Consider the following 21002-nt stretch of genomic DNA (forward strand, 5'->3'; position numbering starts at 1 on the left):
AACCATCTGAAGCTATCCAAGGCAAAACACCTTTCTTTCAAATTCAGAGTTGTGTAGAGTGATAACGTAGCAGGGTGTTGGTGTATGCTACGATTGCAACATTTTCTGTGTCACGTGCATTAAACCTTAAGCATGTGGTTTTTGTACCTGAGCCAAACTCCTCTCCCAAGTATGACGAGTTCAAGGGTCCCTTTTGGGGCAAAGTTTTCTCTCACTGCCCCACTTCCCCTATGCTTTCTACACTCTTCCATTGTTGCAACAGTAACGTGGTGTAACTGTGCTTTGCCTGTCTAGGTCCCCCACCCCCCGGACTAAAAATCAATCGTCTTGTCATTGTCATATTCCCCAGCACATTTCAGACCACATTGGCCATTGTTAATAAATTGTTAAGTGTTGATGGACTGCATAAAAGGACCCGAATTGGTGTGGGAGGTTTAGAGACAACTTGGCTGGCGTTTATCCCATCAGTAGACCAGTCCCTAGCAAGCAATACCAAAAGTTTTGTATTTTGGAGTCTTTTATTTCAAACAGTAACTTAACATCTACACTTGGCTGGAAAGTCCCTCTCCTTGTGTGACCCTTACCTATTTTCTTGGAGTAAATTCAACAAGTTCAGTTGTACCACTGTGTTCACAGAACTCTGGGTAGATGTGTCCATGAAATTCAAAATGAAGTTAAAAAGAGTAAAATAATTTTTTATTTAGGTAGTGATCAGCCAAGAAGAGAAAATATTTCTGTGATAGATTGCCTTTGTTTTTATCTTTTTTTTTAATTAGAGAGAGAGAGAGAGTGTGTGTGTGTGTGTGTGTGTGAGAGAGAGAGAGAGAGAGAGAGAGAGAGCAGGGAGAGGAGCAGAGGGAGGGAGGAGGGAGAGAGAGAAAGAGAGGAAGGAGGAGAGAGGGAGGAAGGGGGAGAGGGAGACAGAGAGAGGGAGACAGAGAAAGAGAAAGAGAGAGTGTGTGTGCATCTTAAGCAGACTCCATGCTCAGGGCAGAGCCCAATGCAGGGCTCCATCCCATGACCCTGAGATCATGACCTGAGCCAAAATCAAGAGTCAGACACTCATCCAACTAATCTACCCAGGCGTCCCTGTCTTATTTTTTAAAAGAATTTTTATTGAAGTGTAGTTGACACACAGTGTCACGTTAGTTTCATGTATAGAACATAGTGATTCAAGAACTCTATACATCATGCTGTGCTCTCCACTGTGTAGCTCCCATCTGTCACCATACAACATTATTACAGTACCCCTGGCTCTATTCCCTATATTGTGCCTTTCCTCCCCTTGACTTATTCATGCCACAACTGGGAACCTGTAACTCCCATCCCTCTTCACCCATTTTGCAAATCCCCCTTTTTTTTTTTTTTTTTAATCCATTAACCCTGTCAAAGATTGCTCTCTGTAAAAACATTAACTTATATTTGGCTAAATGCCATTTAAGTTATATGGATTTAATTTAACGTTACTTTTAAGCCTTCTAGCCACTTTTTCCAAATGAGAGGGCAACCATTAATGGTGAAATCTACTCAGTTAATGTAATTTTTACTGACCAACGTCTTTTCCCATGTGAGAGCTGATGCTGTTTCATATTTATCTGGAGAAATGGATTGCCTTACTAGAAAAAAGTCTGAACCTGAAGATTTTCTCATGACAATTGAGGTGGATGTACTCAAAGCATCAGCCCAAATTGAACATGGTTGAATAAGTTCTAGGAAGCCCCTGAGAGTGAATTAGCAACCTCCCCTTCTTTCTTGTAAATCATTGAATGCCTACTCGTGTAGGGCACCATCGCAGAGAGAGTGCACTGTGGTTCAGCAGGCCGCGCTCTTCCATGGGCTTTCTGGTCAAAGACCGCCTACTTGGATGAAAGGGGAGATATAAGCAAGTTGCAGAGAAAACACAAGTATTGATCCAAATACACGTTCTACCTGTGCCAGCCATTGTGCCTGGACTTAAGGAGACTGACAGAATCCTCAGGAAGAGAAAGTGATTCATCATCTTAAGAGGGAGGCGGGATTCTAGGACTAGTTCCAAGAGGCTGTGACATGTGAACTTGAAAGAATGCTACAGAGAGGAAGGGAAGGGGCAGAGGGAAGTGCATGAGTGAATGCAGGGAGGTGTGGAAGTGGCCAGTTCAGGCTGACAGCTGGATTCCAGGGTCCCTGTCGGAGTGACAGGGGGTACACAAGTTGGGTCAGATCATGATGAATGTTGAAGGACCTGCTGAAGAGTCTGGGCTTCATCCTGAAAGCACTGGGCAGCTTCCACTGGTTTTTAAGGGAGCAACATGGTCAGTTCCCAGCTCACTCTTTTCTTTTTTAAGTTTCTTTTTAAGTTTATTTGTTTATTTTGAGAGAGACAGAGACAGTGTGAGTAGGGGAGGGACAGAAAAATGGAGGGAGAGAGAATCCCAAACAGGTCCCCACTGCCAGTGCGGAGTCTGATGCAGGGCTCGAATTCCCGAAACCATGAGATCATGAACTGAGCTGAAACCAGGAGTCTGACACTTAACCCACTGAGCCACCCAGGCACCTGGATCCCAGCTCACTCTTGGAGTCCTAGCTAAAAATGGAGGTGGGGAGAGTCACTGCAGGGATAACCCAACAAAGAGATGACAAGGACTCAAATTAAGGTGGTAACAGATGTGTTGGCGAGGAGGGAGAAGTTTCAAATTCTTTGTTGGAGGTAGAATTGCCAGGATTTAGTTTCTACACTAGATCCAGTCTGTGCTTTATTTTAACGTACGATAAAAACACGTATGATTATGTAGCTCATGCAAGCTGCTCAAAGAGAAAGATACAGAAGCAATTACCTGAGGAACAGTGTTTTGAAATTATGTGTTGAATAGGAACTGTGCTCTTTAAATAGAATATTTGTGTTGAGGACAAAAGGGGACGGTCGCGTTATCTCTTGACAATACTCATGTGATTTACTGCGCCAAGGTAACACAGAGGTGTTGCACAGCTACTTTGCAGAGCCTCTGTTGAATTTTATGGTTATTCCCAGGTTACAGATTGACAGGCTTGGTTTTGTTTTGTTTTTTAATAAACTATACCATTTAGATGGTCAAATGACCTTGAATCACTTGAATGTACAAATCAGCATATAAGGAATGCCACACGGCCCACCGGAATACTGGGGGGGGGGCGGGAGGGGGTGTTGGGAGTGTCAGTTCATCTAAGTTTTCTAATGCAGCTCGTACTGCATTGTACTTGATCTTGCATTGTACTTGTGCTTGTACTTGATCTCTGTTGGCTGCTTTTGATTGTATTCATAGCCATACATGGTTTGCTCCTGCCATAGCAGACAAGAATTATCAATTGTTTGACTTTCTTTGGCTCTCTAGGGAGAGTAATGTGCCTTCTGAGGCCATGTATACTTGTATAAATCCTTCTAGGAGGAAGTTTCTCCCAGTCATAGGCAAGTTGATGACATAGTTTTCTGTGTTTTTATGCCAACTCAAACTCCATCCCATTAAGCTAGTTGAATCAGATTGTCCCAACGCCTCCTTCCCTGCCCTTATATGATGAAACTTCTGGAAGTTGCAATAACTTTTATGGGCTGCCAGGGCATGACAGTAACTATTTCAGAGTGCCGTAGTGTGCTCTGGTAACAGTAAATAATGGCATGTGATATGTCATCACTTAAGAAAGTAATGCAGACATGCACCTAACTCGATTTAAAAAACCTATACTGGGGGCGCCTGGGTGGCTCAGTGAGTTAAGCATCTGACTCTTGATCTCATCTCAGGTCATGATCTCATGTTTCATGAGATGGAGCCCCCCATTGGGCTCTGTGCTGACAGCATGGAGCCTGCTTGGGATTCTCTCTCTCTCTCTCTCTCTCTCTCTCTCTCTCTCTCTCTGCCCCTCCCCCACTCATGCTTACACACACACTCCCTCTCTCTATCAAAATACATAAAAATTTTGAAAAACCTATACTGTCATGTGTACTCTCAATTTTCTGAATATTGCAAAATAATGAACTTAAAACTAATTTATAATTATATATTCACCACACAGTATTTCAGGAAGACAGGTCAGCATGTCAACAAATTCCACAAAGTCTCCTTAATAATGAAGATTATTCAAACTAGAAGAACCTACTTGAATATAGTCGAGAACAGAGATAATAATTCAAGCCAAGAGGTTATGCAGTAACAAAACTCCATTCATATAGTTACGTATTTAAATATTTCCATCCCCTTCCAATTTGGGAGCTTAAAGTTACTGCATCCCAGCATGCAATTGGGTGAGGAAAGTAACTGTTTCCCTCTTATTTGGTTAAGGGAGGTTTTGCGGCGCAGGTGGAATTTTTAAAAGGTCTCTGAAAGAGAAGATGGGTCAGTAGGATTGGGAAGAAAAGGAATGTCAAGTAAAAGAGTGTGTAGTTCAAAGTGGAAGAAGCAAAGGAAAAGAGGACTTGATGGCTGGCCAGAGCAGATGGAAGGGGATTCCAGAACTGCCTGTTGGAATAAAAACGCAGCTCACTAAAAACTCATACGCACACTTGCCAGTTTCGCTTTCTATTTAAATATTGAGCCCATTTTCCCCAGCACTTGAATTCCTGCTGAATTTTCAGGTGGATATTGACTCCAAGACACTAAACTACATGCACATGATGGAATGATTCTATAAATCAAAATAGCGGTGCGCTTGTTTGGCTAATGGGAGTCTGTATTAGGAAGTCACAGTCTTTTCTACAATATCACCAGGTTTCCTTCCCACAGAGATGTGGTTTTAAAAAATTAAAGATTTGGGCTACCTGGGTGGCTCAGTCAGTTAAGCATCCAGCTCTTGATTTCAGCTCAGGTCATGATCTCACGGTTCATGGGATCGAGCCCCACTTCAGGCTTTACTAACAGTGCAGAACCTGCTTGGGATGCGTTCCCTCTCTCCTCTCTCTCTCTCTCTCTCTCTCTCTCTCTCTCTCTCCCCCCCTCTCCCTCTCTCTCCCTCTCCCTCCCAGTTCCCCACCCCTCAGAATAAATAAATAAACCTTAAAAACTTTTTAAAAATAATTAAAAATTAAATCATTAAGAACCCACTGTATGAAAAACAATGCAGTAGAAGCCTGGGTGAATTGCAAAGAAGTGTGAGATATTTACCCCAAGGAGGCAGGCAAGGTGGAACTCCATGAGATATTTAGTAAGAATGATGATGGCAATACAGGAGCTATTACAAATCGGTGTGGGATTAATTGTAATGTGGATGGTAATTGTGCTAAAGGATTATTAAGATGTTTAAAAATCTGTTCCCCGGTTTTATATTTTGGTTTTATATGGATTCGGGCGCCATGTGGAAGCATTTAATATCAGAGAGATCCTTTATGGTGTTTTTGCTTCTCAACTTCTAGGAAGCAATCTGGTATAGTAGAAAGAGCACAAGATTCTGGGCCAGAAAAGCTGTATTTGAGTCCTTTGCTCTAGCATTTATTGGGTGTGCGATCTTAGATAAGTTAATTTTCTCAGCTGTCAAGTGGGGATAAAGGTAATCACCTCTCAGTCCCTCCCAACCTGATACTTTTTAAAGTGATTAATACATGTTGGCTTATTAAATCAATAAATCAATATTTTTACCATTTATTTGTGAATATATCTGACTCCTGGCATTTACTAACTCATGAATATGCAACACTGTGGCTTTTCTTAATGGCTTTCCATGGTCATTGACAAAAATTGTTTCCCATATATCTGTCTTATAAAGCAATAATTGGTCTTCAGAACAGCATGTAGAATAGGAACATAATGCAAGACACATGCAATTTTAAGTTTTTTAATGGCCACATTAAACCGAGCCTTAAAACATCTGAAATTAATTTTGATATTTTGCCTAAATCAATATATCAAAAATATCATTCCAATATGTAATCAGCATAAGATTATTAATAAGTATTTTACACGACCAGCACATCTGAGTTTGGACATCAAATTGGTCAAAATACTTATTTCAATTTCATAAAACTTAGGCTTAAATACAGTCTCCCATATGCAATTCTTACAAACATACCTAAATTTTTCTCAATAACTGAATCAAGGCTCACGTTTTACATTTCAATTTAAACAAATTAAAATTCAATAACTCATATGCTCTGGCCACACTTCAAGTGCTTTATTGCTCTATGTGGCTAGTATGAAACAGCACAGGTAAAACTGTCTTGAATTGTTTTTCAGTAAGATCTTGGTCTTTTAAGCATTTCGTCATTTCATAATATCAAAATAAAGACCTTCCAAACTTGTACTTATTTTGGGAGTTGCCTTATACTGACTGTGCTTAGCAGTGACGTCTGACACCCAGCTTCTCATTATGCCTGCTAGATTTACGAGATCTCCTTTGAATGAAACTCTCTAGATTAGCCTCAAGGATGTTTAGTTCTAAAATGCTGCAGAAGAATTGTTGGTTTTCCATAGTATAAGTCTGAATTTATCATATGAATATCTGGGTCTCAGGCTGCGTGACTTACCCAAGGTCTCGCAGCTAGTTGTGTGGCAGAAACAGCCCTTACACACGGACGTATGGATCCATGCTGCCATGGAATCTGTATTTTGCTTCCTTTAGGTGCAGGTGTGTTCCTGATGCACTGCCTTGGACACAATGTCTTACCTGAAGGAGGACCCTTTGTTGGGCCACGTTTTTGGGTTCTCAGAAATATTAATAACCCCAAATACAAGGAGAACGTGTTGCAGACTGAGTTGCCTAAAAGACTCCTTTGGCAGAGCAAGGTTATGAAGACGAAAGCATTGGGGGACAAGGATTCCTTAGTAGTAAAAAGCTTCGTGCCTTCTCCCCACTCCTTCGCTGCACTTGTAAAGGCAAAATTTAACTTGGCAGAAAAACAATTATAGCCTCCAGAAGAGTGGTACTCTTACTACATACATTGCTATGTATAAATTTCTCTTCTAGAAATTTTTCTTTGCCTCTAAATAAAACCAGTATAGATGATTCATTGAATGGAAACGGACATGGGATATTTAGCTACATGGGTCCCTAACATTAAGTGTAGCCTGTTCTTAGACACTGTTAGTCTTTTGGGTTTTTTTTTTTTTTGAGATGAAAGATACTTTTTATTTAATTTAAATTCTAGTTAGTTAACCTACTGCAGTATTGGTTTCAAGACTAAAATTCAGTGATTCATCACTTACATGTAACACCCAGTGCTCCTCCCAGCAAGTGCCCTCCTTAATGCCCATCACCCATTTAGCCCATCCCTCCCACACCTCCCTCCATCCACCCTGTTGGTTCTCTATCATTAAGAGTCTCTTATTGTTTGTTACCCTCTCTCTCTTTTGTCCGCCTTCCCATGTGTTCATCTGTTTTGTTAAATTCCACATGTGAATGAAATCGTATGGTATTTGTCTTTCTCTGATTGACTTATTTTGCTTAGCATAATGCACTCTAGCTCCATCCACGTCATTGCAAATGGCAAAATTTCATTTTTGTTGATGGCTGTATATACAATGGAATATTGTATATGGTGTGTGTGTGTATATATATAGAGAGAGAGAGATAGATACACACACACACACACACACACACACACCACGTCTTATTTATCTGTTCATCAGTCAATGGACACTTGGGCTCTTCCCATAGTTTGGCTATTGCTGATAATGCTGCTATAAACTTTGGGGTGCATGTACCCCTTCGAATCTGTATGTTTATATCTTTTCGGTATATACCTAGTGGTACAATTGCTGGATCAGAGGGTAGTTCTATTTTTAACTTTTTGAGGAGCCGCCGGACACTGTCAAATTCTGTACACTTTCTTACTGAGTGGCCAAAAAGGCTCTGAGCTTATCTCCTGAGCTCCTGGCATTAACCATGTCACTAGAGTTTATATACTTTATAGGAGAGGTTCATGCCTTAAGTCAAAACTTCAAATTCAGAAATTCTGGTTCAAAGGATGCTCTCTTCGGTGCAAGTATTTACTCTCATTCTGGCTATGCTTGCCTGACCTTCGGTGAATGAGTCTATCAGAACTGAGTTCCCACAGTCAGGTTCATTTTATTAAGTATTTAGATATTTGGGATGAAAATATGAAAATCCTTCAGAAGTTTTCACCCTGTGTTGACACCATGTCCCTTAGCACACATGCCACTCCCACTTTTTTTTTTTTTTTTTGTGGGACACTATTCAGAAATGTCTTTATGGACTATTAATGGACTCCAGGAGGTTGACTCTAAAGTGCACGGCATTGCCCTGCCTTTGTTGGCCTTGTCATTAATTGTGCAAGTGCTTTTAAGAAATCTTGCATCCATCCAGTGATCATTTGTTGCATCTTGCCTTTTGATTTAGTGCATCCCATTGGCTGAGGGTTTAAAAATTAAATAAGCCTACTTGAATTGTGTGCAAATAAAAGTCAGACCTGGAGCGAGAACTTGTGTCAGTCCGTGTATAAACTACTTGGAGTTTGAATTGATATCTATTTGGGGCAGAGAAAAGGAACCTGTGAGGCTGTTTTAAGGTAAGAAACAAAATAAAAACAGAATAAGCAAACCCGAAGATTTTTAGGCTTACTTCCTGATGCTTCATTATGTTGGAAGTTGTAGGTTTGAGGTTAGCAGCTTGATAGCTCTGTTCAGACAGTAACTATTTTAAACTTGCCTCTGCATTCCTCTGTCTAGGGAGACAGTTACAAGATCCTCAATTATCATTTATTATTATATGTTCCCAGAGGCCATCAGTAGCTTTCAAACCTGGCTGCGCGTCAGAATCACTTATGAGCCTTTAAAAAAGACAGACTCTAGCCTCACCAGAACCTGAGATTCTATAGGTCTTTATGAGGCCCTGGAATCGGTACCTTTTATAAAGCTCTCCAGCTTTGGGTAATTTCGGGGCTTTTGTCAGGCCCATCCTCCCGCCCCAAATAAATGAGTTAAATTCAAGAAACAAGATCAACACAATAGTTGTCCAAAATAGTATAATTTAAAGACTGTAGGCAGGGGAAAGATCCAGTTAGGGATTATGATTATAGAACAGGGGAATGTTTGTAAACTGATTAATGGAAGTCATGGGAGAAACTTTTTGGAGAAAAAGCATTTAGCGTATTCAAGAACATGTAACATGTAAGTCCTTTCACTTCCCATTCACATGGAATCCCTTCTGATTCTCCTCCCCAAGGCTGGGTTTAAGTCCACCAGTAATTTATAAGAGAACGGGTGATACCTGGAGGCTTAAAGAGAGCCTCGACGTAGGTTCAGACCATCTGTACCCAACAAGCATCGCACGCCTATTGGTGGATCACTGCTTTTTAACAGTGGCTTGGTTGCAGAGGCGGCCTGTGCCAAGACAAGCCAGTATTTTCCTAGAGGTCTTCCTGGTAAACATTTTCAGGTCCGTTTGTTTGCCACATATGTCTTGAGGCAACGACATGTTTGGCAAAAGCTACCTACAACTCGAAGCCTCTTTGATAGACACTGCTTCCAAGCACAATGACACATTGTCTTCTAGGGGTTCTGCGATGTTATTATGGTTCCTACAGGGAAGAGGCAAGGCTGAAGGTGAGGTTTGCTTATGTTGTACTTAATTCCTATGTTTTACTTGATTCCTACCTTAAGACAGCCTCAGAGGTTCTTTGTCTCTGAAAGATTTATTAATGCAGATGAATGGATATGTTCTGTACTATGGTATATCGCGGAAAAATAGTGAAAAGATATCATCCTTGTGACACTGGCATCTATTGTTAACTGTATTTCATGCCGTATTTCATGATCATACTTTAGCACTTGTATTTACTAAATGTCCAGAAATTTCCGGAACTAATAGATACATTGTCATGCATATAAAGTGTAACTACTTTATTAGTGAAATGTTTCATTAACTGTATCACAAACTAGTTCTAAAGCCTCAGTGAGAAATATTGGATTTATAAGACCCATGATTAAAAAAAAAAAAAAAAAAACGAGAATCCTCATCAACTTAAGTTTCTTATCACTTTAGGGTTTTGAATGATATAGGTAGTGTTAAATCTGATTTTAAATGCTGGCTTTTTTCTTCAAACTGGAAAAAATTTCTTGGTTGGTGTCTAAAGGATATTTATTGCTTCCTCCCATAAGCAAGTAGTATGGGTTGACATTGACCTTAAGGAAGGTGAATAGACTGGTAAGCTACATTGAATGAGAATGGTTATATGATCTAACCTTCATGCTAATAAAGTAGCTATCAGTCAGCCAGTAGCCCAAGAACAATCTTTCCTGAAGCAGTGAGGTTAACTAAAGACACCCAGGAGCTTCCCTGCCACTTCTAAGCTTGTAAAGGTAGATGTATTGGGTTTGGACTTTCATTCGCTCTTAAAAATATTTGTGGTCATGCCACCAGGCCACCCAGAAACAGAAAGGAAATTTTTATGAACATTAGATGAACTGTTAAAGTAATAATTTAATTTAGATTTGAGGGTTATTATGGAACTATCAATTAAACATGCCTGTAATCCAGTTTATTTATTAAATTTAGATTATATTAATGTAGTTTAAAATGCATGACATTTATTTAGCATCATCAGAGAACAAATGAGCTCTGAGCAAACTTCTCCCAGTCGTGAAGTTTAACCCTTGAAGTGTCAAAACATTTTAGCTCAATAATTTTGAATAGGATTCCTTCCATTAATTACCTTATTTTCTATATTATATCTGTGACTATGGGGCGCTATCATAATTTAGATCATCAGCACATGTATGAATTATTAAAGACTCTATAATAGGGGCGCCTGGGTGGCGCAGTCGGTTAAGCGTCCAACTTCAGCCAGGTCACAATCTCGCGGTCCGTGAGTTCGAGCCCCGCGTCGGGCTCTGGGCTGATGGCTCAGAGCCTGGAGCCTGTTTCCGATTCTGTGTCTCCCTCTCTCTCTGCCCCTCCCCCGTTCAGGCTCTGTCTCTCTCTGTCCCAAAAATAAATAAAAAACGTTGAAAAAAAATTAAAAAAAAAAGACTCTATAATATATGGTTACCTTTGGAGCTCTTAAAATGTTAAGGGTCAACTCTTGATACTGAATTATCTGTCAGTTCTTACCCTTCATAAGTTTTATGTCTGCTTTTTGTTGCTTCTGCTTTTTCTATTACTATCAGCCATCAGCTGACAACTGTCACTTACTCAGCTGTCAGCATGCCTGACTTTAATAGCCTTCACCCATCCATGATTTGTTGCTTTTAATCTAACAGAAATCTAACATAAATTGAAATTAGGGTGTTAGAATAGTGTCCACCATAGGAGACATAAGCTCTGTGTGGAGATGGATGGGGTGAGGTGGAAACTCAATATCAAAGACTCTGAGCTTTAATAGAAGGACTTCGTGCCATCTGTTTTGACTATAAAGACAGCTTTGATTATTCATTAATTCAACTTTTACTAGGCCCTAGGGACCCAAAGATGAGAACAATGTGGTTCATGCCCTTTGGATGCTCCCCCAAACCAGTAAGTGCCTGGCTACCACAGAAGGATGAATAGACTGTGGAGGGCATTGAATAAGACTGTAATCTCTGGAATTCAGCTGGGTCTTGAATAGGTGAAATTTCTGGGTAAAAAAAAAAAAATGGATTATCTGAGGGTTGTTCTTCAATGTATACAAAGGCAAATACACTAAGGCAACCACTGCTTAGAAGTTTCAATTCATGTTAAGGAAAGTACTGGAATAAAAATTAATAAACGCAGTGACCCTGGGAGTCCGACAAAGCTGCCTCTGAATGACCTTGGACATTCTTATTTTTATTCCTTTCCATGGACACTGAACCAGAGGTGTTAATGCCTACCTTATAAAGTTGCTGTGAGGGCCAAATGAAATGTTATGTGAAAAGTGCCCAGTGGAGTACCTGAATCCAGTTCAGTACCCCATTAATGTTCTCTTTCCTGCCTTTTTGGTTTTTTTCATTTTTTGTTTGTCTGGTTTTTTTTCACTTCCCTTAAATGTTGTTTGGTAAAGGGTATCTGTAAAGAGTGAAAAATAAAATGACAAATACTGCTTTTCATATTTCTATCAGGCTGTTTTGAGTCATGTTCTTTTAATTGAATGACAGTCACATCATTTGAAAGGCTGGTCTAATAATAGCACCAGAGATTCTAAGCTGACAAAGTGCAAATTTTCAGTCAAGTCTTGATTCCAATTTAGATGTAGAAAGAAGAGAGTTGAAAAAGAATCCTTGTTACTCAAAACACAGATACCTCCATAGGCACACTCTCATATTATAATTGTTTGGACCCCTTTTTAGTAAAAAATAAACCGAATGCCACACGTGCACATTAGTCCACTCCTTAAAAAAGGTTATAAACCCTGAATATGTAAGACTCAGTGGTACCGTGGGGCATCTTTGCTCACATTTCGCTTGCCTGAATCACTTGAAGTGTTCATCTGGGTAATCTGGACTTTTTTTTCCCCCTTCCTGTGAAACGCTTCAGTTCATCGATAATTCCCCATACCGTGCTGTTTTGTAATTCCAATCTATATTGCTAAAGAAAACCTTCAGTGACCCTGAGTAAATCAAGAATAGAAAACGACTTGGGTTTCATGCTCTTTGCGGCTATGTTAGTGAAGAAACAGATTTTCACTGACCCTCATTAAAGTCTTCTGTCGGAAATAATGCCCATTGAAAGATCAATTAGTTACACTTCTATTTTGTTTTCACGTAACTACATTTTCCTTCTCGGTCTCTTCACTGGTCTCAATCTGTTTTCTTTTGGAGGTGAAATACCTAATGTTCACCAATATTGGCTTCTTCTTGGTCTTATAAATTAAGTTTTTAACAAGCTGATTTAAGCTGTGCTTTCAAATAATATGACTATAGATTTAAACCCAATCACTTTTCTTTACTAGTTGCATCAACAGATGTTCAGCGTTTCATTTTTCCTTAAGGGTGTATGGTTTCTCACTGACTCTTGGCTTCAAATAGGGATTCTCTGCTATTGGTTTTGTCTGTAAGAATTTAAGCTGTTTAAAGCTGTTTGTACTTGTGGCCAAGAGCTCCTAGTTCCCAAAGCAACGGTTTATCACCCACCCCGTGTTATCTTTGCTCTTACGTTTCTTCAGTCACAGGAACACAACAGCACCGGTGGGTTAGATCTGTGGGTAACGCATGTGTTCGGTAGGCATGGACTGTTTATGACGAGCCATGTGGGTCGGGCTCATGTTCCTGGAGTGCCCTGAGCGGCTTTACTAATCTGTCAGCATAGTATGTTCTCGTGGATAAATATAGACATACGCGCACTCTGCGAGTTGTAGGTCACTGTCGTACTGTGCAGCTAAAAATTGTCCCATTGGTATGAAGAGTCTGCCCTGGACGGAAGGCCTGTTTTAGTTTGTCTTCTACTGTAGGTCTTTAGCACCTGACTAAAAATACACCTTGGGCCAAAAATAAGAGAGCCCTACCTTGCCGCTGAGACACTTATGGTGCCAGCGAGCAACAGGACCATGGAGTCCGTCATTATGTTTTTTTGCTTTGGAACATAGTCTGTGTAGCAGTTCCAGACTGTTCGTTTGGGTTCCTTTTCAGGCTCATGGAGATTACAACAGCTTGTTGGAGACGATCCTGTGTGATCAGCTTCATAAAAGGGCTTGGTAGGTATGAAAGGCTGTTAGCATGTATGGCGTGGATCGTTGTTCAGTTAAGTGCTGAATGTAGGGAAGATTCTCCTAAAGGTTTCAATGGATGGGGCGGAGTGGGGGGGGGGGCAGTTGCATCTGCATGTGGAGATTTACTTATGATGTCACTGTTCTGAGGCAGAAATAATGCTTTTTAAGTTTCTGTTTGGGATTGCAGTATTTCAGAGGTGATTTTTTGTATATAAGTCTATTGAACAACAAGCTGTGACGTAATGGAATTTTTCTGTGCACCGAAGTTTCGCTAAAAGATTTGGTACGATTATCTGTGCTGCAAAATTGCAATCTGAAAAATAGCTTAGTATTTGGAAGATAGCTAATACCATTGCATTTCATATTACAACAGAGGTAGGATTTAGGCTTGATTTCTTCTAAATATTAATGTTGTAAATACTCAGTTATTTTGTTTAAAGCATTGAAATAAACCTGAAGCAGTTTTTCCTTTGTTTTTGGCTTAGCCTTCTCCAACAAGAAAACAAATAAAATGTTTTCTTTTATTGTGTATGAATTAAAAAACAGGATAGGATGGGTAAGCCAACATTAAATGGGTCCAAATTGCATGCCTGTGCTTTTCCTTTATCAGAGTAATAGCCTGGTTATATTAGTTCTAGCATAACCTTGTAAGAAATATTGTACAAGAGTTCAGAAAAATTAATGAGAGGAAATTCCATGACACAGGGTTCATTACATGCATCTTAAATATAGACTGTTTAACTTTCGATTTAATGAAGGTAGGAAAAGTAAATTTGTAGATAGTAAGGACACAACATATTGCTCTAATAAAGGAGAAACATTTTGTTTATTAATGATTTGGGAGATTTAATTACTTGTTAATTATTCTTTTGCACTATCTTTAGTGCAACTATTAGATATTTACATATGATACAATTCTGTTTGTAGGAATTAAGTCTCTAATAGTCATTAATTTACTCCTTACTTTGTAGTTTATAAAAGCTGACTGTGTATTAGGGAACTTTTTTTTTCCCCTCTCAAGAGATTTTTTTTTTTGATGTATAACAAGCATACAAATTAAATGATAAAACTTACAGTTTCATATATTTGGAAAAATGCTATATCACAATAGGACTCATGTGAACTACTCAGTATTGTTTTTGTTTGATGTCTCTTGTAAATGTAACTGACTCTCACTGTGTTTCCACTGAATGGACCACTCCCATGATCTGGCAGCCATCTTAAGTCCTTTTTCACTCACTGCCTTTCTTACTCCCAATAAATAATATAACTTAACTTATACAAGGGATCGTTACCAACAGATATTTCTGCGAATTCACAGATTTATCACCGTCTTAGATTATGAACTTCTGGTAGGCACATATCAAGAGAATTTTACGTAGTCATTGTACATGTCCGTAGCTATTTAAGAATCTAATGAAACCTAGAATCTTTTTTTTTTATTTAATGAGCCGGCATCTCAATAAATAAGTGTACATGAAGCAGGAATTTAATAAATGTTTTGCTGTTGACAAAATAAAAAACTAGACTACAAAGAATTTCACCTATTCAGTTAATTTTTTAACAATTGCTGACTGAGCTTCTACTGTGTATCCCGCCCTGGGTGTTCTTCCTTCACTGTAGATGTCGGAAATGTGGCTTGTGTTAATCATATGTATTATATAATGCGTATACATGACCTCTATATCATACATATGTATATGCATATTATTGTATACGTATGCATATGTATATATTTTACAATAGATTGCATATTAAAACGTATATTGTACCTAGTGCCTTTTTGACCAGGACCCACAGAAAAACAAACAAACAAACAAACAAACACATTTTCTATTATGACTCAGAACACACACACACCGTACACATCTGTAGACGCAGACAGAGACTGAAAACACAAGTTTTGTGAAATAGTGCTTACTTAACCTCACTCTGCAGGGTGCCATCACCCGCTATTTTCTCTTGTAGAGTTTTCTATTCTATTTCATTGAAATCATCCTGGTTAGCACCCAGTAAGTAGGTTTCATGATCGAGTAGTGGGTCACAGCCTGTACTTTGACGACCCTCTCTAAAGATTCCATAAGCCAGGCGTTCTCAGTACACCAATAGTCAAGTTCTCTACGGAAATGACAGGCTGTCATCCGTGATACTATATTCTACTCCTGGGCAGATTGGTGCTTTATTTGTCAGCATCTTGCTTGGTTGCAGAAATAGCTCTTTCAATAGACTTAATGTGAATCTCGGGTTGAATGTTGGGTTTCTAAGCTGGGTATTCGGGATCTTGTATATCTTAATGCTTTCTTACTCCTTAATGCAACAAATATTTATTGAGTACTGGGTATTAAGCTAGAAGGTGAGGTTACAAAAGGAATAGAACAAATACCTTGCCCTTATTGCACTTAAGTGGAGTAGGGGAGACAGGTAGAAAACAAGTGTATAATGTGTCATCATATATCATCAGGAGGTCAGTGCCCTGCAGGAGAGCAGAGCTGGGTAAAGGGCTAGAGGGAGGTGCCATCAAGTGGCTGGCCAGAACAGCCTCTAATAAAACCAGAAGGAAGTGAGACACCATCAAGTGCCCTTTTCCCCCCACCTACGTGAATTCCTACAATCCCATTGCCCCCATTCTCTTCAGCCTCGATGCCTTCTTTGACTGTATCTATCATCAGTTATTTCTAGGCCTCATCTTTAAGGCCACCATCCCAGAGAGTCCCGCCCCGACCCCACAGTCAAGGATACGTCTCCCCTGCTCCTCTCTTACAACAACCTTCACAGCACTTCCCATTTTTGTAATTATATTTCTGGACATAATACCTGTCTTCCCTGCATATTACCAGCTCCCCCCAGCAGCTGACCCAGTGCTCGGAGCCTCCAGTAAATACTTGATGACTGATTAAATGAACCAGTGAAATAAATAAGTTAACGAATGTTCTCCTACCTTTATGTGCTCATCGGTTGGCTTTTCAACCTGACACTGCCTCATGGCATCTTATAGTTGAAAGCACTGCATCCTTTGAATCTCTCAGGTGGTCTTTTTAAATTTATCTTTGAATTCTGCACCACCCTACAGAATTTTGCAGTGTAACTTATGCATATCAAGGATCAGCGGAACTTTGTCATTTAGTGAATTGATTAACTGATCTCACTCAGAAACTTTTGAGACCCAAATATTTCTGAAAAGGCTCAAACTTTATTATTGTAACATAGGTATGATAAAGGATGCCTGTGTAAATGGCATCCTGCCTGCGTTTGTCCTGGCCATGTATTGTAAGTGTAAACACCCATGAGACCCACACCACCCAACCCACACATTTAGTTAATGTGGAAGGATGTTGTTGGGCCTGAAATCTGAGTGAACATTAAAACCTATGTGATCAAGCCTGGAATAAATGTGTTGTTTGATTTTTCAATGTATTTTTTAATTAAGTTTAGTTCAATGAAATAATGAAGGAATGCTATTATCCCTTCATTATTGCCATTATAAGATATAGGGAACTTTTTACAAATGAGGCTTATCTTTTAAAAAAAAACTTTTATTATGAAATTTTTCAAACAAACACAAAAGGGGAAAGAATAGTATGATATATATAACATATTGCCATCACTTACATTCAATAGTTAACAAGGCTTTGTCAGATTTGCTTCAGTTATACCTCCTTTCTCTTTGTTAAAGCATTTCAAATCAAATATAGGTATCATTTCCGTGAATGCCGTACAGTCAATGTACATTCTAGAAAATATGGGTACGTTCTTACCTATCCACAGTGCTAACTTCATACGTACCCAAACTGACCGCCATTCTTTGATGTAACCTAATCTCTAGTCCACATTCAAGTTGCTTTGATTGTCATTTTCAAAAATGTCTTTTAACAGTTGGTTTGCTTTCATCAAGATTCAGACAAGGTCCACACATTACATTTGGTTGTTCTGTCTCCTAAGTCTTTAATCATCCTACCCATTTTTATCTCCTCCATTGACTTGTAGAAATTAGTGCAGTTTTCTTGTAAAATGTACCTACCTTTGAATTATTGCTTTGCTTCCTTAGGGTGACATTTAACTTGTTCCTATAGCCCCATGGTGTTTTTTTGTTTTGTTTTGTTTTGTTTTTTGGGTTTTTTTTGTTTGTTTTTTTGGTAAATGGACATTAGCTACAATGTTTTGAAAACTTGATGAACATGGACATAGGGCAAGTTACAACTCCCTGCCTGCCACACTGCCAAAATCATTTCTGTTCCAGTGGTAGGAGCCTGAGAGCCCCTCTGTCATTCAGAAGTACACAGCCAACACCATTTTCGGTGGTTGAGTGTCATAACTCTAGCCAATATCTTGCCACTGGTAGGGAATTTTGAAAAGGGTTCTAGAGTTGATACTCTAAAAATGCTTCTTAAACACTTTAATTGTTGTAATGTCACATCAGAAAACCTACGGTGCATGTTTTCTTTACTGGGGAATAGTGATAGGACTGGATTTCAGGTTCACTTGTGTAAGATGCACTGTCTTCTATCCTGTTTCAGATTCCATCTTTGTTCTTTTTCCCATAGTAGCTGCAATGGTCTTTAGTTTGTGTTGTCCCTCAAATGGCCCTTCTTGAGCCCACCCTACGCAATAACATCAGCTCAGCATTCTTCCCAGAAATCTGCTAACTCCCAATTGTCCTCCAAATATAGTCTAAACTCACATTGGCTTGCCCTTCAAAACCTTAATTCTAATAATAAGAACTAAACACCTCTATTTTTTTAATAGGACTTGAGAGTTTAAGTTTTTCATATATATGTAGTTGCTCCATTATTTCATTCACACCAAGACTGTATTATGGAATCAGATGGGTTCCATTCAACAAAGATTAGGCAAGCACAGTTGTTTAATTAGGTATGCCAGATACTGTGCTAAATACATGGAATAAAGACAAGATGTAGTCTTGTTCTTGAGGACTTTACAGTCCCTTAGTGAAGAGAAAGTTTGAACATGTGTGCTAAGATAGGCATATGTGGTAGGAGGGTGAGAGGCGGGAGGAACGAGGAGAGATTCTTAGCAGACGCGTGCACCTGCCATGCTATTCCCTGTGCCCGGGTTGCCCCTTTCTCATCTCTACCTATCAGAGTCCTTCAAGACCTGGGTCGAGTGCCATCTATTCCATAATGTCTGGCTAATCGATGGCCTGGAAAAGAGATAGTGCCTAGTTAGTATAGGGTTTTGTGAAAGACTCTCAGTACATAATTCTTTTTTAATGTTAACACAAGTCTTGGGTTTACAACTAGGAATAAAGACAGGCTTCCTTGTGTGTCCACCCATAATAGAGGAAGTTGCTAGTGGTCAGGACTAGTCTCACTTGCTAGTCTCAGGAAAGGGAGTGGAGCCAGAGAACAAGGGGAAAGGCTAGGATCATTCGTAAAGCTTTCCCACATAGAGAGGATAGATGACAGAATCTCACTAATTCATAGTAATTCAAGGGAAAGCAAATGTTAATCTTTAAAAAAAATTTTGAGTGTAGCTGACATACAATGTTACATCAGTTGCAGGTGTACAAGAGTGATTCAACAAGCTTATGTTATGCTCACCACAAATGTAGCTTCCCTCTGTCACCATACAAGCGATTACAGTACCATTGACTATATTCCCTATACTGTGCCTTTCATCCCTGTGATGTATTCACTCCATAACCAGAAGACTGTACCTCCTGCTCCCCTTTACCCATTCTGACCATCCCTGTACCCTTCTGTCAACCATCAGTTTGTTCTCTGTGTTAATAGGTTTGATTCTGCTTGTTTTTTTTTTTTTAGATTCCACATGTGAGTGAAATCATATGGTGTTTGTCTTTCTCAGTCTGACTTATTTCACTTAACATCATACCCTCCAGGTGCATCCATGTTGTCACAAATGCCATGAAACATGCACCGTAGGTATATGTACACATACATCCATACCACATCTTCCTTATCCATTCATCTGTTGATGGGTAAGTGTTAATTCTTTGAACTGTGCAAGTATTGAATAAGTGATGTTTTATTAATTTTGACTATATATTTTATATAGTCATAGAATGAATACTGGTGCTAGAAAGGACAACCTGGCCTGGATTCTTTAAAAATAACAGATAAGGTACAAGTTCATCCCCCAAGTTCATATGGAGCCATACTAGGACCTTTGACTCCCCATTTGGTGTTCTTCCTATGTTTTGCCTCCAGAGCATTAACTTAGTTAAAGTTAATGAAGCATATCTATAGGCAAATGGAATGAAAAACAATGTTATTAACTGGATTAATTGGTCCTCTTTGTTTTCCCATTTATTTATATCAGAGACATCAAACTATACTCCTGGGCCAACAGCATTGGCATAGTCCGGTTATGCCTAGTTAGGATTAGTTAGAACTGGTTATCACTGGTTAGAAATGCAGGTTATTGAGCCCCATCCCAGACCTGCTGAATCAGGTGGGGTGCAAGCCTTCCAGGCAAATCTGACATGCCGAGATCCTGATCACCACCGATTCACATTGTAAATCAGCATAGCCTTTTGAAAGTTACCATTAAAAACAAAATACAAAGCCTTGTCCAGTTTATCCCAAAGTTTGACTTAATGCATGGCAAATTAATGAGATTTGTGCTGCACAAAATAAGCCAGAAGAGGAAGAAAATGGAGAAGAAAAGAAAAGGAGAGAAGGAAGAGAGGCCAGTCAGTGGAGGGCACATGAATGAGAGCAGTTTGTCTGTTTTGCTGAGAAGAAGGAAGTTGAAATTCAGGATTATCCTGCCTGTAGAAGGTTATTCGATCTCCTTTTGGTGAGAAAGGACCTTGAAATGTCAATGTAACCTCATCTTCCTTTGCTCACAGATCTTGGCAGACATTTGTTCAGGCTCTGATGACAGTACCTACGTTGAAAATTGGGGAAGGTCCATGTAATTGCATCTTAGCAGATGACAGACATTTAGAAAGGCAGCCATTGAAGTGTTACTGTCATTTCTGTAAGATAAAATACTGTAAGTCAAAGGAAGAGAGAAAAGAAAACAGGGCAGTGACTTGATGCCTACTTTCTCTTTATTGAACTCCTTCACTCTCTCCCGGGTATCCAGTCTCTAGGAGACCAAAGACAAAAATGGTGTGGAGAGGTTGCAGACTGAACAGAAGTTCACTTGCTCCTTGTTAGAATAACAACCAGTTAAAGTTGATATCATCAGTATATCTAGGAAGGAATGGTCTCTAGATCTTTCTAATGTATGTCAGTAATCAGATTTCGTATATTTTATGGGTCTTCAATTCTTGGCTCTGTTTTATACTCTTAGCTTTCCCAAAGCCCTTATACTAGCTAAAAGATGCATTCGAGTTTAAAGGGACAGAGAACTTGGCAGGATGGACCTCTGTGGCTGGCACATTCTCCAGATCACAACATCTGTATTTTATTTCTTCGTCCCCTGAAGTCCCCAAACTGGCTCATACCAGGGCCAAACT

At 39.4% G+C, this 21002-nt stretch overlaps 1 protein-coding gene across 8 annotated transcripts in view; it reads left to right on the plus strand.

The window, feature by feature from the left end:
- FRY (FRY microtubule binding protein) overlaps positions 1-21002 on the plus strand; it is a 441627-nt gene that overhangs the window by 197559 nt on the left and 223066 nt on the right. Inside the window, exon 2 of one of the 8 annotated variants that reach the window (XM_053214052.1) lies at positions 13479-13543. The exons of the other annotated variants lie outside the window; for them this stretch is intronic. Coding sequence (XP_053070027.1) covers positions 13483-13543 — 61 coding nt within the window. The 5' untranslated portion in view covers positions 13479-13482. The remainder of the gene's footprint in view (positions 1-13478; positions 13544-21002) is intronic. 8 annotated transcript variants of the gene reach the window in all.

This window comes from Acinonyx jubatus, chromosome A1 (genome assembly GCF_027475565.1).
Source record: "Acinonyx jubatus isolate Ajub_Pintada_27869175 chromosome A1, VMU_Ajub_asm_v1.0, whole genome shotgun sequence".
NCBI lineage: Eukaryota > Metazoa > Chordata > Mammalia > Carnivora > Felidae > Acinonyx > Acinonyx jubatus.